Below are 21,299 nucleotides of genomic sequence, written 5' to 3'. Positions count from 1 at the left end.
AAAAAAAAAAAAAGCAAAATAAAGTAATAAAGCTCTGTAGCTGAGACTGATGGTGGAGTTCTTTCTTCCATTTTCAACCCAAAAAATGAAATACAACAGTTAGTTAAATGCATTTAGACAAGCTTACTTTATTCATAAAGATTTTTGCAGTACACACTTAAACCATCGTCCAGACATTCTCACGTGAAAAGGGCTGCATCGGACATACACGCACACACATTTGCCTTGTGATTACTGGGCATGTGCAATTTTTAAAGCCTGAACACAACACTGTCAGGGGTTACTTTGTAATGACAGAAAAAAAGACAAGTGGTGGTATGGAGCCCTGTGGGGAGACACGTATAAATGACATTCACTCATGAGGGCTAACATGGAGCTGCGCACAAAGCAATGACGTTTCACAGTTCTAACTTTAAAACGTGGAAGTACTTAACAATAAAAGTGTCTGTAACTCAGTGTCCTGCAGTCTATTTACCTTGAACATGGTACAGTATCCCCCAGCCCAGCTTTTTTACTGACCGACCACAGACTAGAAAGTGCACACCAGGAAGTAAAACATTGTTTGTCCGTCATTCTTTCATCACTAAAACATGAGGGAGGTAACAGTGAGGGGAGGCAGGGTCACGACAGCAATTCACAGGTCTCTCCACAACTTATACTTATTTTCATATGTACAGTACATTCAGAATAAAGCCTTATTTAGTGCAGATACATGAAAACATAGTGCTGTTGTTGTTGAAACCATCTGACGTCTTTGTTCGTAAAACACTATCATACGTACAGTAGCTCGGGAGAAATCAAAGATCACTTCCCAAGTCAAAAAAAAAAAAAAAAGAAAATCTCCACCACACCCTTCTTCAGTTATATATATACACACACACACACTCACACACGCACACGCACACACAATCAGTTGACTCTTTAAGATGTCACATATTCAGATCATTCTGCAGTTACACTAAAAAAAATGTTTCTTATCTTTTCTGCCTTTCCGCGATTTGAATCAGAATTAAAAGTTGAAGTACTGTCCTGGCTGCTTTACCACAAGAGAATCCTACTTACTGTAAAGAGATATTCAGGGTAGTGAAAGAACAGGGACATTAAGATACTAGAATGCTTTTTTCTTCCAATCCCTGGTTCAAAGCTCCTGCTACAATTCACTCTTTTCACTTGATCAGCTGTAATTTTGTAGTGTTGAATTGATTTTGAACACAGAATAAATGCATGCACTTCCAATGGTGCTTTAGTCCCTTGAAGCATAAAGATGAGCATGATAGAAAAGTAAAGGACCGTGGCACTGTTCCCAAGTGTTAATGATCCTTTTACCCACTGTGCATTAAAGTGAAAGCTACTCTACTAAATAAACACCTTGGTGGAGTAGAACAAACTCTGCTTCCTTTCAGAGGCGAACTACATTCTTTCTAACCTTTAAGATTGCAAAGAAAGTGCTAGTGATTGTATATTAACAAGACAACCGAACCCCAATTAAAATGAACTAATAGCTGACAACACATTTACCCATACAGTGTGACAGAATTCTAGGTTTGCCCTCGAAATCCTTCATTCGATCTGCTCAAAGTTGAGCACGTGGCCGTCAAAGTGCGTGAGGACGTGCCTCTCGAAGAGCTGCTGCTGGCAGTTGAGGGGGAACTGCTCGGAGCAGACGGGGCAGACCTTCCAGTGGCTCTCAACGTGCTGCTCGAAGCTGCGCTGCTCAAAGTGGGGCGGGAAGATCACCTCGCATAGTGGGCAGCGCTTGTGAACGTCATTACTGGGAAAAGAAGGGGGTGGGGTGGGGTGGGGGACGAGGGTGAGGCAAAAAGAAATGTGAGATTCAGAGATTCAGTGTATGGTATATGGTATAGTGATAATCTGTACCTTAATATGGCGGATTTACTGCTGCCCAGGCTGCCACAGCACAGCTGCATGCAGTCTATCCCACAACTAAACCTCTTAACAGTCATCAATATTTATTCAATAATCACAGGCCTTGATTGGCTTACACACATCTGGTTTCAGACCCAACCCATACTGTCCACTTTTGCTAACAGTAGAGACACTTAATGGAAATGTCAACTGAAGTGGAAGTACTGTATAACAATGAAGTGTTCTTAGCTTGTCGAACAAAGTCCCTTTCTTATAAAATCTATGGCTCTACAGCACTGTGCTCCATTGTTATGAAGCTGTGATGGCTGTGAGTGTCTCGACTCTCCAGCGGATTGGGACTCTTTTGTTCGACAGACCATAATATAATTAATGAAAGGAATTTCAACATCTAGAAAAGTAATTTAGTTACTGGTATTAATTAACAACTGTGTTACCTCCTGCCAGTTTAGTACCATATGATTTTATATATGATGTATGTATGGAAAAGAAAATTATCCATTGCGGTACCCATGATTTGAGTTTTGATGATTACATTATATTTTCCGCTGTTTTATAGACTTTAAACTTTTAATAGAAAAATCAAGAAAGCAATTGCCACGTTAATCGATAATGTAAATAATCATTACCTGCAGCCCTACACAATTTTGAAAAGAAACAGCTACCCTCTCTCTGGAGTCAGTTAGCCGCTCTGCAGGTCTTTTCATATTAGCCTTGTTTGGCTCACCACCAGCACACAAGAAGGATGGAAGGAATCCCACCCCCACCGTCTTGGCGTCTGTTTTTAATCAACGCTCTCGTGTTTGCTTGTGTAATTTCTTTCCTTCTTTATATGTCCTGATTGTAAAAGTCAAGTTATTCTAACATTACTTTTTATGTCGGTGAGAAGGTGTGCTACCTGGAGTCAAAGCAGAAGCTGCCCCTGGCTTCACTGCGTCTACTGGACTGATGATCACAGGACGGCTGAGCCCCGTCAGCAACCTATGATACACAACACAAGCACAATGTGAAGAGGATGGCCATTTCTTAAGAGCTGTATATGAATGCAAACAAAACAAAAGGGCTGACAGAATTATCTGAACCAGCAAAGATTAGTATGTGTATGCACGTGCAGCTAGTTTTCTATTTAAAGATTATCACACAGTAAACCTTCCTCAAGAGTCCCTGTTCAGTTTGCTTCCAAACAACCAAAGATATAATCCGACAATAACTGATCTTAGGTCTGTCCCTATGCAAAATCTCCCCTAATTACTCTCTCCTGGCCCTTGTTATCTTCGTCTCTCTTGAGCTCTGAAGGAGTGACGTTAATTAGAGCTTTATGCAAATGAGTTCAAAGCTTCATCGTTTAAGGGCAAACTGCATTTCCCTTCATTCAGTGAGGAGGAGCACTCCAGAGACGGAGGCGAAATAAGCAAGGGATTACCATGACAGGATTCATTGGCTGCGAAACACAAAGTAAGGATAGCAAAGAAACGCTGTGATCAAAATTAGTGTCATGTATTTATGCCGCTTTAAAAATATCCAGACATATTGCTGTACTGAGATCAAATTGATGCTGTGATCAATTATGCTCTTGCAATTTATTGACAAAATCCTTTAGAGAAAACTAACAGGAAACTTGTAAACGAAACAGTATTATCGAGGCATCATCTAATACATGTAAAACATGAATTCATACGCCAAACAAATTTCTAATTAAGAATGCCTGCCAGACACCGTCCTATGTTTTAGTTTGGCGTGTGTTTCTGTGCTGCATGTGTGTGTTTATATGCACATACACTTCGGGGCTCCTCCGGTGGATGCTCCAGGCTCTCGGGGGGGCTCGTGCTGCGAGTGGGCTGGATGCAAACCACCTCTTGTTCCCAGCCAGGTGCCCCGGGGTCAGGGCTTTGAGGTGTGATTGGGGGTGCACATGGAGGGGCGCAGGGTGGAGCCTCTGGTGGTGGACGGGTCATGTGCTCCGGGGACAGAGCGACATCCACCCGGTCTAGAAAAACAGTAACACGTGGAACTGTTAACAGACAGCAGCAAAATATAACTTAGGGGGAATAGTCAAGTGCAGGTTTGCATTCCTCCCACCTCTTGTGGTGTCGGTGGAGTAGGGGTTGCCGTACTGCAGCTCAGCCGGCCTCTGTGGGACCAGTGGCGGAGGGGAGGGGTCCTGGGGGTAGGGCAGGGGGTAGCGCAGCACCATTGGCTGCCTGACCTCAGCGCCCTGAACACCAGCCTCCTGCTCCCTCTGCCTGCACACATAACGCTGCAGCTCCTGGAGGAGAGAGCACCCATCCCTGAGCATCATGGTACCTCAGTGGGCTAAACCAAATATTATGTATTTAAACACATATTCTATGCTCTCCAGTTAAGCAGGAAACCTTTGAAAATAGCCGAATGGTCAGAGCACATGCCACATAACTGCAATGTCCACAGTTCAAATCTGTCCTGCAACCCCCCCCCCGCCCCCTTTCACCTCCCCCTCATCATTTTTCAATTCTTTTTTATGGATTTTTTTCACCCTACTTGCTTTCTCATGTTTTTCTTTTACAGTTATGTTTAGATTGCCTTCGCTTTTCTGTAGTTTACTTGCATGCTCAATGTATATATGAGCACAGAACCACCGTGTTTATCTGTCTGAAGAGTGAGGGACTGATCAGGAGAGCTGTGTGAAAGAAATTCAGTCAGCGTTTCCATGGCACAGTTTCATTGTTGGGACCACACAGAGAGTAAGCACTTTGAGCTCAGAGTTAAGTTTCCCTCTACACTGTTACTGCCCTTTGTGATTATATCTGAAGCAAGAGCATTAGTACCCTACTCATTACTGTAATGGGTGTCAGACTCTGGCTCCCTCTGCTCCGGTGTTGCTGATAGAGGCACTCGCCCCCTCTCTCTCTTTTACACCCCCTCCTTCCTCTCACTATCCCCCCCCTGACCTCCTCTCTTGATGACTTCATTAGTGCGCTGCTATCAGGTTTAACATTTAAACCAGGGTTGGGAAGGTGAAACAGACACGTCGCGTGGCATTTGCACTGTCTAATGGCACTGTACCGACGGGCGAGAGAAGCAAGTATAGATGTTTTAATTAGTGGGTAGTGGGGAGTATGGAGAAGGGAAAGAAAAGCGTTCAGACACTGTACTTAAATATGATGATATTTTTATGGAATTCAATTGAAAAGGCCGACATTATCCACATACAGTGTGATTTCAACAGTCAGAGGCTTTATGCAGAGATGGCAATTTACATAGTTTTTAAAAAAATAGTTAAAATAAACAGTTTGAACTATGAAGAACTGATCCAGTATTAACTTATTTATACATAGCTAATACCTGCTGAGAAGCCAGAATGTTCTGTGTACTACGAACATGTCTGATGCTTTACCTCCTGTAGCTGCTCCTTGTCTCTCAGGGCCTGGGCAAGGTTGCGTTTCAGCTCTGTCACCTCACTGGCTCGCTCTGCCATCTGCACCTACAGATTAAAAAAAAAAAAAAAAAAAAAAAAAAAAACCCCACTAACATCAGTGCAGAGTTCATAATAGTTTTCCTTAAAATGATTGTATCCATTTCAATAATCAATCAGATTTCAGTAACAAAACAAAGCTTTTCTGTTAACACCAGTTTTTACTGTTGTGACTTTTTCTTGTATTTTAACCGTCAGTCTATCCGGCCACAGTAACTTTGTCTTTGCTCTCTGTGATGTCTGGTGTATTTATTGAGTAACAAATGCTTGAACATTAAAACTGCTAAGCCGCTGCGCCCCCTGGGGGGTCTAGGGGCAGATCTGGTTTCTTGGATGTCATTTCACATCTCTTTCCCCCCTCATTATCGCTCATCTCTGTACTGTCAGACATCTGATGAAGAAAAAAATGTAAAATAAAAAAAAAGCTAAATTGCTGACTGACTGATTAGTGATAATGAAAGACAGTCTCAAGAGGATTGTGATGTAAGAAGATATTAGCTCAAGCTGTTTGATGTGCATGTTACAGGAAAGTACATTGGACATCATTATAAATTCCCAGTGCTCTAGAATAGTAGAAACGCAAAAGGCAGAGGTTTAATAGTTAAATAACTAGAGCTTAAACTAACAATTATTTTCATTATTGATTAATATTATTTTCTTGATTAATTTATAAATTGTTTAATCTATAAAATATCAGTAGAAAATTGATAAATTCCAAAGAAGGGAATGTTTGGATTGCTTGGTTGAAAAATGACTGTAACAATTAATCAATACTCAAAGTAGCTGTCGATTCATTTTCTGCCAATTGACTAATTGATTAGTCAACTAATAGTTCCCGCTCCAAACATAACTAACTAAAAATAATTACTGACAGATTCACTCAGTTGATGGAAAGGACATATTTTATCTTTTCTGGCACTGATAAGATCCTCTTCCCTTTTTCTTGCTCCCAGGTTTGTATTTCCACTCCACTGGTGTCAACTGATGAAGATGAATATCTCTAAGCATACACACAGGCAAGCAAGTGAATGAATTAACGGGTGTCAATGGATTTTTATTTAAGCTGGAGCTGTGTCAAATGTGCGGTGTTTACTGTAAAACACAGAGCTAAAGCCACAGAAACACAGACGGAAACCTGTGTGCAAGGCGGACTGGAGCAGACCAGGGGATCGTAGTAAATCTCTTACTTTCTAACAGGACTGACCCTGTGGGATAGTTTACATGACTAGTTGCCTGCTCTTCTCTTATTTCATCCCATTACAAAGGGTCCGACTCCCTCCTCTCCCGCGGCTTCTCTTTCTGCTTCATGTCTGTCTGTCTATCCTTCTTTCGCTTTCCTCCTTGTTCTCTTTCATCTCCTTTTGTCCTCTCTCGCTCTCCCCCCTCTTTCATAAATTTACGGCGCAGCATTAGAGGGTTAAGTTCAGGTGAAGGGAGTCTGCAACAGTGAATTTCTGTGCTCCACTCTCCCACTCCTCTCTCTCTCCCTGTCTTATTCCTCTCCCTCGCTCCGTCCTCTGGGCGGCTGATATAAACAGCCGTAAAGCATGGCGATCTGCGGATGCCTCTCTTGTCAGTCTCCTGGGCCATTAAGAGCCGCTCTGGGCCCGGGCCACTTCGCCTCAGACAGGAGACTCTATCAAAGACAGGGGAGAGCCTTATTTACAGCTCTGATAAACACACACTCACTCGTGGAGATTAAATGCCGGTAGGTACTTTGGCGGATGTTCGCACGCAAAACGCAAGCGCAAGTGCTTGTATTGAGTCACACACACTCATACCACACACATTGACTCATGTGTGGCATGGACACAGCAGCTATGTGTTCACGCAGACAGTGACCTCGTTACTCTGGTTAAATGCATGCTCAAGTAAACTGTTATGTACAGTATATTTGATAGTCTTAGACAAAGTGCTATTGTTGCCATTTATAAACCAATTAAGAAAACTGTTGTGCTGCTAATGGTATACCCTTTATCCTTGAATGGTACCCTCTTCAAAAGATTTGTAGCTTTATATAATCTATATAAAAGAGAAAATGATTCAACACTGATTTGATAAGAAGTTTTTTAAGTAACTTTATTAAGCAAAGTTCATCAAAGAAACTAGAATTGCTGCCTCGCGGTTTCATGCTCAGACTACTTTCAGGTTATATCCCTGTTTATCTAGAGTCATATAAAATGTTAATCGTATTTATAAAACTTTGTCATAATTGCTGTGTGAATTCCCTGAGTTATGGCTAAAAACGTATTTTGTGTGGCCGCAGTGACCTTGACCTTTGACCACCAAAATCGAATTAGTTCTTACTTGAGTCCAGGCGAACCTGGGTACCAAATTTGAAGAAATTCCCTCATGGCGTTACTGAGATACAGCATGGTATGGACAACCTGAAAATATAACGCCGGCCAGTGCGGAGACATAAAAAAAAAAAGCAGTTGCTGGTTCCAGCTTCTTAAAAATTAGCATTTGAAAATGTCACATTGGGCTTTGGGAATATGGGATTTTTTTCTATTTTGTGACATTTTATGGACCGAATTGACTAACATGAAATTGAAAAATGTTTAGGCGAATCAATAGTGAAAGTAATTATAAGTTAAAGCCCTAATTTTGCCAACTCACAGCACTGTGCTCATATACACCTGTGCCCACACTGCTACTGTGTCACATTTGCCAATCTACACTGGAGCATGTGTGTTCCTTTACCCTGTATTAACACAGGAAAGGTTTCTGCTGAGTGTGAGCTGGGGGTACAGTAGCTGCCTCGCTCTAGGGCTTGTACACAGCTGCTGACCATTGAGAGAGCATTACCTCATATTTCCAGCCACAACATCTGCTTGCTGGAGTTCAACCAACATCCACAGTCACAACAGCTTTGAGATATATGGTGTATGTGTCCGTGTGTAGGTGTGTAGGTGTGTGCCTTACTCTGAATCGCTCCTCCTCATTGGCCAGCCGCTGTTTGAGTGTCTCGTTGATCGCGCACTGCTCCCTCCACTTCTCCTCCATCATCGCTAGCTCTTCCTCCACCGAGCGAGTCTGTTCCTTCTCTGCCTCCCCCATGCTCATCCCCTCCATCTCCAGCAGCACCTGCTCCTCCGCACCATCCCTCTCTTCCTCTGCCTTTGGTGCACTTTCCACCTGGATGGTCTCGGCACTCTGCCTCTCATTCTCCACCTCCACCCAGCTCGTCATCCTCAGGCTCTCCTCCGGCAGGCTCTCCTTCTTCTCCTCTTTTTCTTTCTCTTCTTTTTCAATGTCTTCCTTTTGGCTCACCTCTGCCTCACCCTCCGCCTCGGCCCTCTCCTCCTGCATGTTCTGTCTCTGCCCGTCTTCCTTTTCTGTGCTGATGTGTGTGTCACTGAATGGGGGTTCCCTGTTCTGGAGGTCTGGAGTGATTGTCATCTCAGCTGCTTCTTGTAGGACTGCGGTAACTATGTTCCCTGTAAAAACACAGAAGATATACATAGTTAGCTGGATATTCCCAGATTTGATTAAAGTAATAATACTTTCTACAAAGTCCTAATTATGCATATTTCACTATAATTACTAATATATAATATAAAACACTGGGACTTATTTTATCAGTAATTTCAGAGATTTGTAATTAACATTTTTAGTGTTTCATCATTCCATCACCCCACCTCTGCTTTTATTTATCCCCCATTTCCAAGAATGATATTTGAAAATTTCCAGAGAATCTGCATCAGCTTGTTGTTTTAGGATGTGCACGTTGATGTGTCTAGGGTGAAAAGGGCAATTGTAATAGCATAGAGTTTTGTTCAGTCATGCAAAAGTGAGCCGTATCGCTGACAGCAAAATATGTCTGGCAATTGCAAAGCATTATGGTCTACTGAGGATACTGTTGGTGCCTGCTTTTATGCATGCATACCTGCTGTGGGTGATTCTGGACTAGGGGTCAGTGGCTCTTGTGTCGTCTCAGTGGATGCATTTCTCTTTGGCTCCTGCGCATGGAGACACACAGCAACGACATTAACACATCAGCACAATTTAACTTGTAGTTGTTTAGGTGTAAATCCATCAGCAGGTAATATTTCTTTTCGGACGTGTCTTTTAGTCTCACTCACCCCCTGTGACTCCGTTGTGTTCAGTTTAGCGACCTGCCTGCGGAGGCGCTGACACTCGCGGTACTTCTCCTTATAGTGTTCAGCAGCCATGTGAAGACGCAGCTTCAGCTCCTCCACCTCCCTCTGCAGCTCAGCCTCTGCCTCTGACACCACCATCATACTGGGTGTCACCTCCCCACTGGTCCCAACACCCTGAAACAGAAGGACATAGAGAGAGGAAAACGTGAAAAGATGCAATATTTGTGGATTTTTACTTGAGTTTGATTTAAAGCAACACAAAAATAGGACTTATGCTTAGCTGCAAGAAGTTTGTTTTCTACCACTGTTAAAACCTGTGATACTTCTCTTCTTTGTTGTGATTACTCGGTTCATTCATGTGCACTCCTTTATAGAGCTAAATGTAGCTCATATTTAAAAATAGGTGCGCTCGGTCATTCTTTCAATTATTTTCATCTTCCTCACATTGGCTCTCCTTCACTCTCAGATGAAAAGCTGCTCCTTTAATAAAAAACTGAAAAGTGTGAAAGTTCCCCTCATTCCTGGGCTACCAAATCACAGGAAGTGAAAGACACAGACACAAAACGAAGGAAGTCTGAACACTGACCACTTCCTTCTGTGCAGTGCTCCTCATGCGGTCTAACTGGCTCTCCATGCGTTGGCACTCGGCCTGAGCATCAGCAAGACTGGCACGGAGCTTGTCAGCCTCCAGTCGGGCGCGGTACAGCTCAGTCATAGTGTGGTCACGGGCGCTGGCTGAGTCACGGAGCTCAGAAGCCAGCAGGGAGGCCTGCTGCCGGGACGCCTGCAGCTGCTCCTCGGCCTGACGGAGCTGCTCACGCACACGGGCCAGCTCTGCCTAAACACATTTAAAATTTATATATAGATGAACTGATTTTGCTAAAAGGATGCGGAGATATATGTGCATAAACATGTAATGAATCTGGATACTCACACAGGAATATGGACAAAGGATTTATTAGTTGTGTTTATACTTTGGCTGTCTATTTATTTGATGCTGGCATCAATATTACAAACAACCACTACTACCTTGTCGGCCTTATGCGCCAGCAGCTCTTTCTCCAGGCTGTCCCGCTGAGCAACACAGGCTCTGAGCCTCTCCAGCTCCTCCTGGAACTGGGCAATGGTCACCTCGCGGTTCAGCTCCACTGCTTTCAACATCTGTAGCTCTGCACTCAGCTTAGTGTTCTCCAGCTCAGTGCTGCGCAGGTGAGCCTAAACATGTAAACAGCACGGAGAAAGAGAGAACTGCCAAGGTCAGAATAAAGACTGAGAATCACACAGGCTTTGAATTTCCAAAATGAACCTTTCCATTTATCCAGCCTTTTAGTTATGAAGAGCCTTCTCCCACCTTGTAGAGGTCTCTCTCATCCTTCTCGTTCTTCAGTTGACTCTCCAGACTGTCCCTCTCTGCTGTCAGCTTCTTGAGACGATCACGCAGGCTGGGAGAGAAATAATGGAAATAAGATTTGTGAGGCTTTCCTCTGCCAACCTGTCAAACTACGGCATCACAGTGCACAGGATGTCAAGCCACAGATGGAATGTCAGGGAATGTCCGCTTATTGTTCACTAGCTACATAGGCAACTTCAGCAGGCCTCACTCATGGTACTGCATTTGTAAAATGACCATCAAATGACAGTAACATCTGTTTTTCTGTGCAATATGTAATGCTTCCTGGTTGGCATGTTTTTTGGCAAAATTTTGTATGTGTTTGGTTGTGAGTGCACATGCATGCAAACATTAACAGGGGTGGGGTGAAGAAAAACAGAAAGCTGTTCCAATTTAATGAAGGCTAACACAGTAGCCTTTCATTAAATATGTTTATGAATCTTATAAAACTTCTGTCTGAGTGGCACTGATTCCATTCAAAGACTATTTTCAAGGCCCTAGTTTGTGCTTTGTGTTCTTTCGTCCGCTGCATGTACATATGAGTGGAACGATGAAGGTGTTGAGGAAGCAGAAGGCCGGCAAGAAATCCCCCTCAAACACAGTTATTCAAACCGTCACCTCCTCACAGAAATGCATGAGATTGGATGATTGATGGTCGAGCATTCTCCACTCACCAATCGAGCTCCGTCTCCTTTTGCAGGCCTCTCTGGGTGACTCCCAGCAGGTCCTCCTCCAGCTGGCGGACCCGGTCCGTGGCCTCTGTCAGCCTTCTCCTCACCTCCTCCCTCTCTTCTGACAGGCCCTGCGATGAGCGCAGCAGCTCCTATGGGACAGAGAGGCAGCTGTGGATCACACTGACCTGCCAATCTCTGCAGCTGAATCAGCACGCTGAACTTGGCAGAGGAGGTAAAAGTGCTGGACTACGTCAGGAGCTTATGCAATGCTCATGACTTATTACATATGGTAATATTTCATGTGATGCATGACATTCATGTTGCATATATTACATAATGTATGTTGCACTGTTGTATTTGGAATACAGCCCTTTATTTGGAATATAAAGGACTAATCATCTTAGCACATGTATATCTGCACAAATATCTGCAAACAGTCTACAGTCTAGGATACAGTAAAACATGTATTATATGTAGCTCTTTATTTCAAAGTGTTTTTAATCTTATTTCATATAAATTTATACTTTCTCTGTTTACTACCTCCAAAGCATATTTCTAGTGCAGGTATAGAATGTAAATTTCCCCTCTGGGGATCTGGACAGTCTTATCTCATCAATCAGAAATCAAAAGTTACAAATTGCAACTTGTGAAACTTTGATGGCATCAAAACACACATTCAGCATTTGAAGTTGCTGTAATGTTCCTTAATTGAACACACAGCAGCAGTGTGGAGTGAATGCGTGCAGGAATAACCTGCCTAATATCAGTGAACTAAAAACTCAAATTCCTGCTATTGTACAACAGATCCTGTGAGGTCAGTTTTCTCCTATGAGGTGCGCCTTGCTGAGGAAATGCCTTGTTTGAACTTGGTGCAAGTCAGCAGTGAAGGACATTAAATCACTCACAACTAATATTGGTTGTGTCAGAGCAACATACCTCTGCAAACACCATCCTTTTTTATTTGTAGCTTGCACACGCGCGCGCGCGCACACACACACACACACACACACACACACACACACACACACACACACACACACACACACACACACACACACACTCAAGAGGACGGACACACAGCTTCACATTCAAGGACATATGCAGACAGACAGGTAGCACAGAGCACAGCCATCAATCCACAACAGATATACAGTGCACATGCACAACGCATTCAGGCCTGTCTCCCTCTGGGCTTGGCTCTGCGTAGATTACTGTATGATTTTTACGGCTGGCGTTTGGGAAGCACTTTAGCAGTGCATAAAGACCTTATAAAAAGTGTAGTCGTAAAATTAGCAGCCACAAAATATGTACTTATGTTTTCATGTTAAACTCAAAGGATATTTTCATCAGCGTGGCATGAGCTAACGCACCTACTGTAAATACTCTACAAAAGACACACACCTACTCACACAAGTCGTATATCTGCAGATGGACATGCCTGTTGAATGAAAAGCAGCACGGTAATAACAGTGTGTGTGTGTGTGTGTATTGCCACGTAATTTATGGCGATTTTGTCCTTCGTAAAAAGGAGCAGCGGACTAACTCAAAGCAGCCTGCTCTTACTCTTGAGCCCGGACCTGAGGGCTGCACTAGGGGGCGATAAGAGACTAGATTCAAACTCACTAAACTCTTGGCAAGTGTCAGTGTTTCACCTCTCCCTTCCTCTGCAAACCCCCTTCTCTGCTTTCATTGGGTTGACTGGTTTTAGGCGTGTGTGCCAAGCTACTGCTTATCAAATGAGCAAGTCATAAAATACTAAAATCTGATATCTGACTCATCCTGGTGAACGAATGAGAGAAAAAGTTTATTAAATCAATGTGGAGCATGACTCATTACTCTTATTAAATTTTGGCAGAGGTTTCTAAACGTATTTTTATCTACCTTGCTTGTGCAAAATAATTGATTTTCTTTTCATGCCAATAGGTATCTCTGAACTGTAATCAGTGAAAATTGAGAGAGAAAGACGGGGACAGAGAGACAGACAGTGAGAAAGCAGTGGCCACTGAATCGCGTGACTGAGTGGTGTTTGTCCCTGAGGCTGGGCAGGGCTCTTTTTTCAGGCAAGCGGTTTTGCGGACTACCCTCCTCTCATTCCACACACAGACTAAAAGGGTTTGCAAGCGGGTGGCATAATGAGTGTGTTTGTGTGTGAGTGTGCACGCGAGCTTGTGCATGTGTGAATGCACATTAGAGGGGCCCTGTGGTGTGGAACCCGAATGTGAGTGTGAGAATGAAAGGGGGGGGGGACAGATTGTGCATGTGTATGAGCGTGTGCGTGTGTGTTTGTGTGTTTGACGTCATGTTTGTTCACTGTGGTTGCGATGGCACCGTCCCTGACGCCAGATGCCCAAGAAAACTGCGTCCCAATTCCGTTCTGGCCCACTGAGTCAGGTCGTTAAAGAAGGAGAGAAAGACTGGCATGCACATACACACACATGCAAACACACGCGCACACGCTCAAGCACGCACGCGCTGTGGCTCTTTGTGTGACTCTAAAACAGGGACACAGATTATTCATAAATTCGGGCTTTTGAAGTTTTCAAACCTGTGATCACTGGTGAGGAACCGGCTCCAAACACATGTGCAAATAGAAGCTAACCGTCTATGTATGCACTCACCTCTGCACATGTACACACTCCCACTTGCACACATGCACAAACACACTGAAACTACCTCACCTTCAATTTCAAATGCGCAAAAAATTAAATTTTGATTAGAAAAACTATTTTTTATTTATTTATTCAGATACACGTGCAGACACCTAAACTATATCTAGTCCGTCCTAAATCCTCGTTACTGATTATATGTGCAGAAAAAAAACATAATGTCTCTGTCTTCATGCATCTGCCATCTCGTGACCTCACCCCCCCCCTCTAACCTGGTTGTGTGTCCGCAGCAGGCAGCACGTCTCCCTCTCCTGCTCCCTCTCCCTGGCCAGTCGTTTCTGCTCCTCCTGGAGCTGTTGTTTCTCCTCCTGCAGAAGCCGCATGGCCTTCAGCAGCTCCCTGCGCTCCTGCTGCGCCTCCTCCACTCGCTATAAAGCAGGAGAGAAGTTAAGGGTAAAGAGAGAGAAGGCGAGAATGGCAACTGATGTTGTATGATATATTGTGTGCTGTTTTTATGGAAGCCTAGAGGGACAATAATGTAATAGTTTATTAATGCCAAAAGGGGAATGTGTCCTCCCATCCACCACCTACTCAGTGAGGTCAGAGGTCAGGGTCAGGTCCAGAACAGCACTTGAGAATCTAGTAGGGATGTAGTACTTCGCTATAAGACCCTTTATTGGGGATCAAGATCCAGGAAGATGGAAAACTGATAAAGAAATATGTTCGTCTTCTGTGGCCTACCTCTAGCAGACCGGTCTTGGTGGTGACGACCAGTATGTCTGAGTTGCTGTCGTCCTCGGTAACAGTCAGCAGCTCCTCGGTGGGCGTGGCTGACCTGAACTGGAAGGGTGTGCTGGCTCCTCTGATGTCACCGGCATGTGTGACATAACAGAACTGGTAAAACTCTCCGTCAGACTTTGGTACATAATACCCTATGGTGCAAAGAGATAAGAGTGTGTGTGTTAAATCAACTTTTTGTTTCTAATTTGATTTAATATTCACTTCATCAAGTAGTACCTATTTCAGTTGATCAGGAAGAATTGAAAGTAAACCCGGTAAAAACATTTAAACAATATCTACATCTGTTCTGCTTCAAATGGAGAGAAACTACTACACTGCGTGAAAAGCAGTGAGCACGGTCTCTTTCACACAGCACAGTAGGAAGTAAATTTATCAGACAACACTGAACGTTTCGATAGGTAACACATCATTTATATATGCTAACATTTCAAACAGCCCACAGCTACACTCTGAGAGCTCACTGGAGCACATTGCTGACGTGTTAGGCCTGGTTCTCTGGGACGGAGGAGTAAGTACAGAACATCCGCCAGCCAACTGGTTTTACTGACTACTGACACACCACAGCATGCTCTCATATTTTCACTGTGTAATATCTGACCGTTCCAGACCCAGTAAAACCAGTTTGCAGACCCTCAATGTGTATGTGTGTGTATGTGTGTGTATGTGTGCGGTTTGAGAGGTGCTCAGGTCCCAGGCCGCCGTTTGCGGCTGTGTTCCCTTATTAAATAAAAGTGCTGGTTTTTATATGTGCCGTAAAATGGAGGAGTTACTTTGGAATACACTGAGTCTGTATAGTGGTTTACATAGTGTGAGTCTGTGTGTGTGTACCTTGAAACACAACAGTCCTGTGAACAGTACTTCCTGGTTCATAGTTTTCAGGCATAGGAGACCAAAGGAAGGTGTAATAATCCCTGGCTGTGCTCCAACCGACCTGAGGAGGCAATGTAAACAAAAATGAACATGTTGATCCACGAGAAAAAATAGTGCCTGTCTACACAGTGTGAAGCAATCGATATTATGTTGTAAAATCATGAATTTCAAATTTCTTTTGCGTTAACATATATGATAAGCAGGCTGATTTCGTCACGATTACATTTTTCAACAACACACTTGATAAAGGAACCTGGAGGATTAGATACAATGTTCGAGGCAAGAATGGAAACATTTAAAACCATGGCTCCTCATTCTTCCACACACCTCCTCCTCCCCTCACTTCCTGCCCCTTTTGGGCTCACAAAAAAAAAAGAAAAAAAAAAAAGAGGGGGAGCGAAGGTGTGAGATTGGGGCGGGAAAGCAGGGCTGTACATAGCTTTGTGTGTGAGTACACACATGCGCAGACTGGTGAGACGGCAGAGAACGTCCTACGTGGTAATGAGGAAAGGGTTGGGGAGGGGGAGTACGGGGGAAAAAGGTGAAAATTTTACACAAAATGGCAAGGGAGATGTAATTCCATGAATTTCATGTGTTGTTAGGTGACAGATGATGAAAGGGAGTTGTGAACATCATAACTCAGGTCCTGCGTTGTAAATCTGTCGCACACAACCACACACTCTCCCTGTCTGGGTCGCTCATGTACATACACACACCCCGCTTCAGCTCACACATCACATGTTTGTAACATTACATAACTGCACTTCAGCTGTGGATAACTCAACCACCTGTGGCACTATGGGACTTTTTTACATTTCAAAAAACGAAAGGAAAAGTGGCAACCGAGAGAAACCTTGTCGTTTGGACAGCTGTTCAGACAGTTTAGAAACTATGCTAAACAGATGCAAGAAAAACTGGAAGGGGTTACTCAATTCACAATCAAAAATCTGATAATAAAGTGGCAGTAAACTTTCAACAGGTTCCCATGAACCATTACTGCAGTTAAATATTTAAATAAACAATGAATAAATTAACAATTTAATGAATTTAAGTAACAAAAAACAATCCAGGAAAAATAAGAATAAGCCAATATGTGACAAAGAATTTGGAAGCCTTAACCAGTGACAGTAAATCAACTAAGCTATTCAAAACATTTGTCAAAATTTCAGGTTGGATAATGCTGTTGCATGATACATAATTGCAGTGTTTGCCCTATCAACCCATTACATTGAACATAATGCTATCCAAGCAAATGGTAATAGTCAGTGTGGAAACCTAGGCCAAGAACATTCTTTCCACCTCCAACAGTATCTCAGTGAGAGGCTTGGCTGCCGTGAACTGCTGCCAAGTTTGCTTGTGTGCTCACGTGTATTTGCTTAAGACAGAGGAGACATAAATAATTTTGCTAATTGCAGAGTGAAGTTGACTGACAGTGAGTTAGGTATGGTGTGGCATTCCAACACGGGAGTGATGTTATAAAATAATCACAGGCAAAGCAGCTATCAATCATTCAGCCAAGGTGTGAGAGAACAGCACGATGACACGTTAATTATACACTCACACAACGGGTTTCTCCCTGCCGACCCAACAAACATGCCACAACCAAAAAAAACCTCCAGAGGGCTTTTGAGGGAGTTGTGTGTCTGTGTGTGTGTGTGTGTGTGTGTGTGTGTGTGTGTGTGTGTGTATGTGTGTGCGTGCGTGTGTGTGTTGTGCATGTGTGTGTAGATAAACCAAACTTTCACAGGACAAATGAAGGTAAAAACAATGTTTTTCAATTTTTATGTGAATAAAATAGTCACCATGCTGGAAAACAAAAGAAAACTTGACGAGCTTGATTAGAGTGTACACTGTTCATGTTTACTGTGTATACAATGCATGTGAGGACTGCTTGAGAGCACCACCATCTAACAGCAAGTTCGTTTTACTAGGATCCTTATTATTGTACTATGAACATTTTCAGCCACTAGGTGGTGTCTGTGCTCAACTCAAATGAACAGTGTCTGTCTGAGCAGTCTGAGTCATCCTCACAAGTCAGCTCTATTGCTCAGTGTATCTCTCTCTGTCTCTCTCTCTCTGACACAGGTAACGCCTATAGATGTGAAAGGTAAGAGGGGGGAAATGCTCTCTCCCTGAGTCATCTACCACACAGGTTTTGCCTCTCGGAGGAAAAAAGACAAACATTGCAGACAAGCATTTTCATCAATGTTGAGCATTGGTGAGAAAGTCAAATCTAATCACTCATTTATAATAATACAGCAACCTGTTTATTTTTACAGTATCGCTTCCAAACACCCAAGGCAAAACAGAAGATGGATAAGCATTTGTATGGTGGTATCAGCTCATTTCCTGTTATGATTAAAGTGGGTGATTATTATTTATAAAAGCACACATAAATACTGATCTGTTCATACATGCCCTTCTGATTTAAAGGGAGAAATGATCACAAGTAAAATTAGTTTATCCTATATAATATATACACTCACACTGTCAATATTGTCACAGAATTAAATAAGATCTAACATCTCTCTAGAAAGACAGACATTTACGTTAAAAGGATTAAGGAAGTGTAGTCTGCTTGTTCCCTGACATGGAGCACTAACCATCAAACAGGTTTCATTAGCGTGGATTACAACAATTAAATTTTCCAATTGACTTTTCCAAATAAACCCAGCATCTTTATTCTTTTTTAATTGAGCTGGTGGATTTGAAGTCAGTTCTTAAACAACGATAAAATGTTTGTCTTTTGACTTTACGAGACATTAAGTTTCCTAGTTCACATTTCCTGTTAATTACGTGTGAGATTTGATGGCCTTGATAAAAGAGCGGAGCTGAGGGGGAGGTTGGTTAGCAGGAAGTAGAGAAAAGACTGATGGAAAGTCAGAGGGAAACGAACAAGTGAAGTGGGGGGAAAAGAGGTCGTAATAAGAATCAGAGTGGTTCATAAAGAGCACCAAATGTTTGCCCCCCAGCGAGACCTACTGTAACCAGCCCACCATGTACACTCTTCCTCTTTCTGCAAGCAGTGCAACCACACCAAAGCTTGCGGTGAGGTTTTAGGCATGTAGTGAAGAGCTGAGGCATTAGTGTCAAGGCGGATGTATGTGTTAAATGTGCCAAGCTCAAACCTATGGCCAATTAATAAAACCCTAACACATAATCCATTTCAAAAACACTTGTGTAATGGGCTGGGAATAGCTCCAATCTCTGAGTATCTCTTTGTAATTTAAGTGATTCAGATTAAGGTCCTGAATTGATTATGCTTGGCTATGTCTTTGAAAGGATGATCTGAGTCATAGCAGCTGTAGTGTGCGTGAGCGTGTGTGTGAGTGTGAGTGTGTGTGTGTGTGTGTGTGTTTGTGTGTGTGTGTGATGTACCTTAAAGATGCCCACCCAGTCTTTGGGGTGGGGTGTAATGTAAGGGGTCAGGGTGTAGCGACACTCCAGGGGCGCCTGAGGCAGGAAACTCTTCCCCACATTCTGGAAGATGACGTGGGCAAAGTTGGACGTTTCCATGACGCTGACGCTGCTGCCCGGCGACGAGTCCACCACCTGGAACGACGACATGGTATCCTATTGGTCACTTCATTTGTCTGTAAGGGAAGAGCAGCAAAGAGGAAAAGAGACACTGAGAATAAAAAATTTGTGATGGAAATATATAACTCTTCCACTGAGTCATGCACACAAAGCCAAAATTTAATTTGTCTGAAATCAAGCTCTTTCATTCAAGTTCCTAAACCAGCTCAGAAAATATGTATGAGTGAAGTCAATAACAAAGCAGAGGTGTAGTGATGTGTATAAAAAGATATATGGCATGGGGATTTACAGTACTCTAGATCTACCTAAAGTTGCCAAGGACACATATCACTGTTCATTTTGCAGAGCAAAGCTAAAGTCACTTATACTGAATAATCTCTCTTGTAATTTGTGACATTTACTAAGCACAGAAGACTTTTGTTGCCTGACTTCAGTCTTCCTTTAAGGCAGTGCCTTAAAACAGCAACAAGTGTGGGGACAAGCACTGTCCTTCTCTGGGAACGAAAATCCCTTCTCAGCCTTCTTTCTATAACCCACAAGGTTTCTGGAGGAGGACAAAATGGATGAGTGGATTACTGGTATTGAATGCTGGACATTTAGTAACAGGAGTATATTTATAGTGTGGTAATGCACTTTTACTTAAGGGGGAACTCCATGAGTTTTCTAGTCAAAATCAATTTACTAGTCATGGTGAGCCTGTGAAAACAGTTGTGTGCTTTGTCCTCAGTGATGGTGATGTCATGGAGAGTAAAGGACGTGGGCTTTAACCAGGAAGTGACAGCCTAAGGAGTGATGCTTTTAGGTTGCATTACATTAACTATAGCATTAAGTATTCCCGGAGCATGATATATACAAGGGACTTTAAGTCAGGATATCTCTGTGGCATCACTTATAACAATCTTTTTTTTTTTAATTTGTCCCTTGCAAGTCACCAAACTAACTAAATACAATGCTAACTGAATCAGTTGAGGACAGTTGCACCTATTAACCAAGAAAACAACACACCACTGTAACTGAGGACCTTACAACAAGACAGCTGACTGTAAACTGCTCAAACTACGCCTTTGTTTTGGTGGTGGGGAGAAGCGGAGGAAAAAAGGCAAGTGCTAAATATGTGTAGCTACTTGCAAGTGATGCAGCTGCTTTGCATCCCTGGCCTCTGTTCACCATCCCCTTAATGAGAAAGAGGCTAAAACAACAAACGATCCTGCCCTACATTTCCATGTGACCCAACCCTGGACTCCTGACTAAGATACACGCATGTGAAAGTCATAACTGGGGCTCGATTAGGCTTACCAGCTCACACATCATTGTCTGTACACTGAGTCACACCGACCAACGCTTCACACAAATGTACGACAAAAGCGTTACGGGACAGCTCTGTCATGTAAAACTGGCTCAGTTAGCCAGAGGATAATCTTATTTACGGTGGCTAGGCAGCTAACATTAGCTTGCGAACAGGCCATGTCGTGTCAAGTCACTAGCTAGCTAAACACTATCCTAGAGAAACAAGAGACGGAATTACAGGCGTTGATTTCAATTGAAATTGAAAGAGTACCCTTTTCATATGAATTCCACTTGCAAAAAGAGAGAATTGTTGTCGGACAGTCCGATGTTTTTGCCACTGTCCCCGTTGTTGTCAAAGCTCTGACGATGATGCGTCTCCTCCTGAAAGAGCAGATGATGCTGAACTTCCGGGATGCTGAGCAGCGCCGAGGATGCTGAGGATGCTCACGAGAAGAAGGCAGATGTGGTCTATAAAGCCGAAAAAGGCTCCATTAATTATTTGCTAGAAATTATTTAAATCAAATCTTTCCATTTGTTCCTGATATTTTTCTCCTTGTGGCTTAAAACAATTCCACAAGTCTATAAATAGTTGTATTGTAGAAGTCATCTGCAGTTTCCAACACTGCAAAGCAAACAATACATTGTAAAGTTAATTATTTGATAATTCTATTGATTTTTGCATTTATACGGCGGTAT

General features: G+C 42.9%; 1 protein-coding gene across 1 annotated transcript; it reads right to left on the bottom strand.

Annotated features, from left to right (window-relative positions):
* Nucleotides 1-103: 103 nt before the first annotated feature.
* tax1bp1a (Tax1 (human T-cell leukemia virus type I) binding protein 1a) lies at nucleotides 104-21,266 on the bottom strand. The gene is made up of 17 exons (XM_056398888.1): nucleotides 20,875-21,266; nucleotides 19,158-19,372; nucleotides 15,738-15,840; nucleotides 14,850-15,040; nucleotides 14,381-14,536; nucleotides 11,503-11,651; nucleotides 10,790-10,880; nucleotides 10,468-10,653; nucleotides 10,025-10,276; nucleotides 9,421-9,612; nucleotides 9,225-9,297; nucleotides 8,261-8,775; nucleotides 5,258-5,344; nucleotides 3,964-4,150; nucleotides 3,663-3,871; nucleotides 2,783-2,865; nucleotides 104-1,771 (listed from the first exon to the last, which is right to left on the bottom strand). The coding sequence occupies exons 2-17, from the start codon at nucleotides 19,344-19,346 to the stop codon at nucleotides 1,561-1,563; spliced, it is 2,874 nt and encodes a 957-aa protein (XP_056254863.1). The 5' UTR covers nucleotides 19,347-19,372; nucleotides 20,875-21,266; the 3' UTR covers nucleotides 104-1,560.
* Between the last annotated feature and the right edge of the window lie 33 nt (nucleotides 21,267-21,299).

This window comes from Seriola aureovittata, chromosome 16 (assembly GCF_021018895.1).
Source record: "Seriola aureovittata isolate HTS-2021-v1 ecotype China chromosome 16, ASM2101889v1, whole genome shotgun sequence".
NCBI classification, from domain to species: Eukaryota; Metazoa; Chordata; class Actinopteri; order Carangiformes; family Carangidae; genus Seriola; species Seriola aureovittata.
The sequence above is the reverse complement of the archived record's forward strand: the minus strand, read 5'-3'. Positions and strand labels throughout refer to the sequence as shown.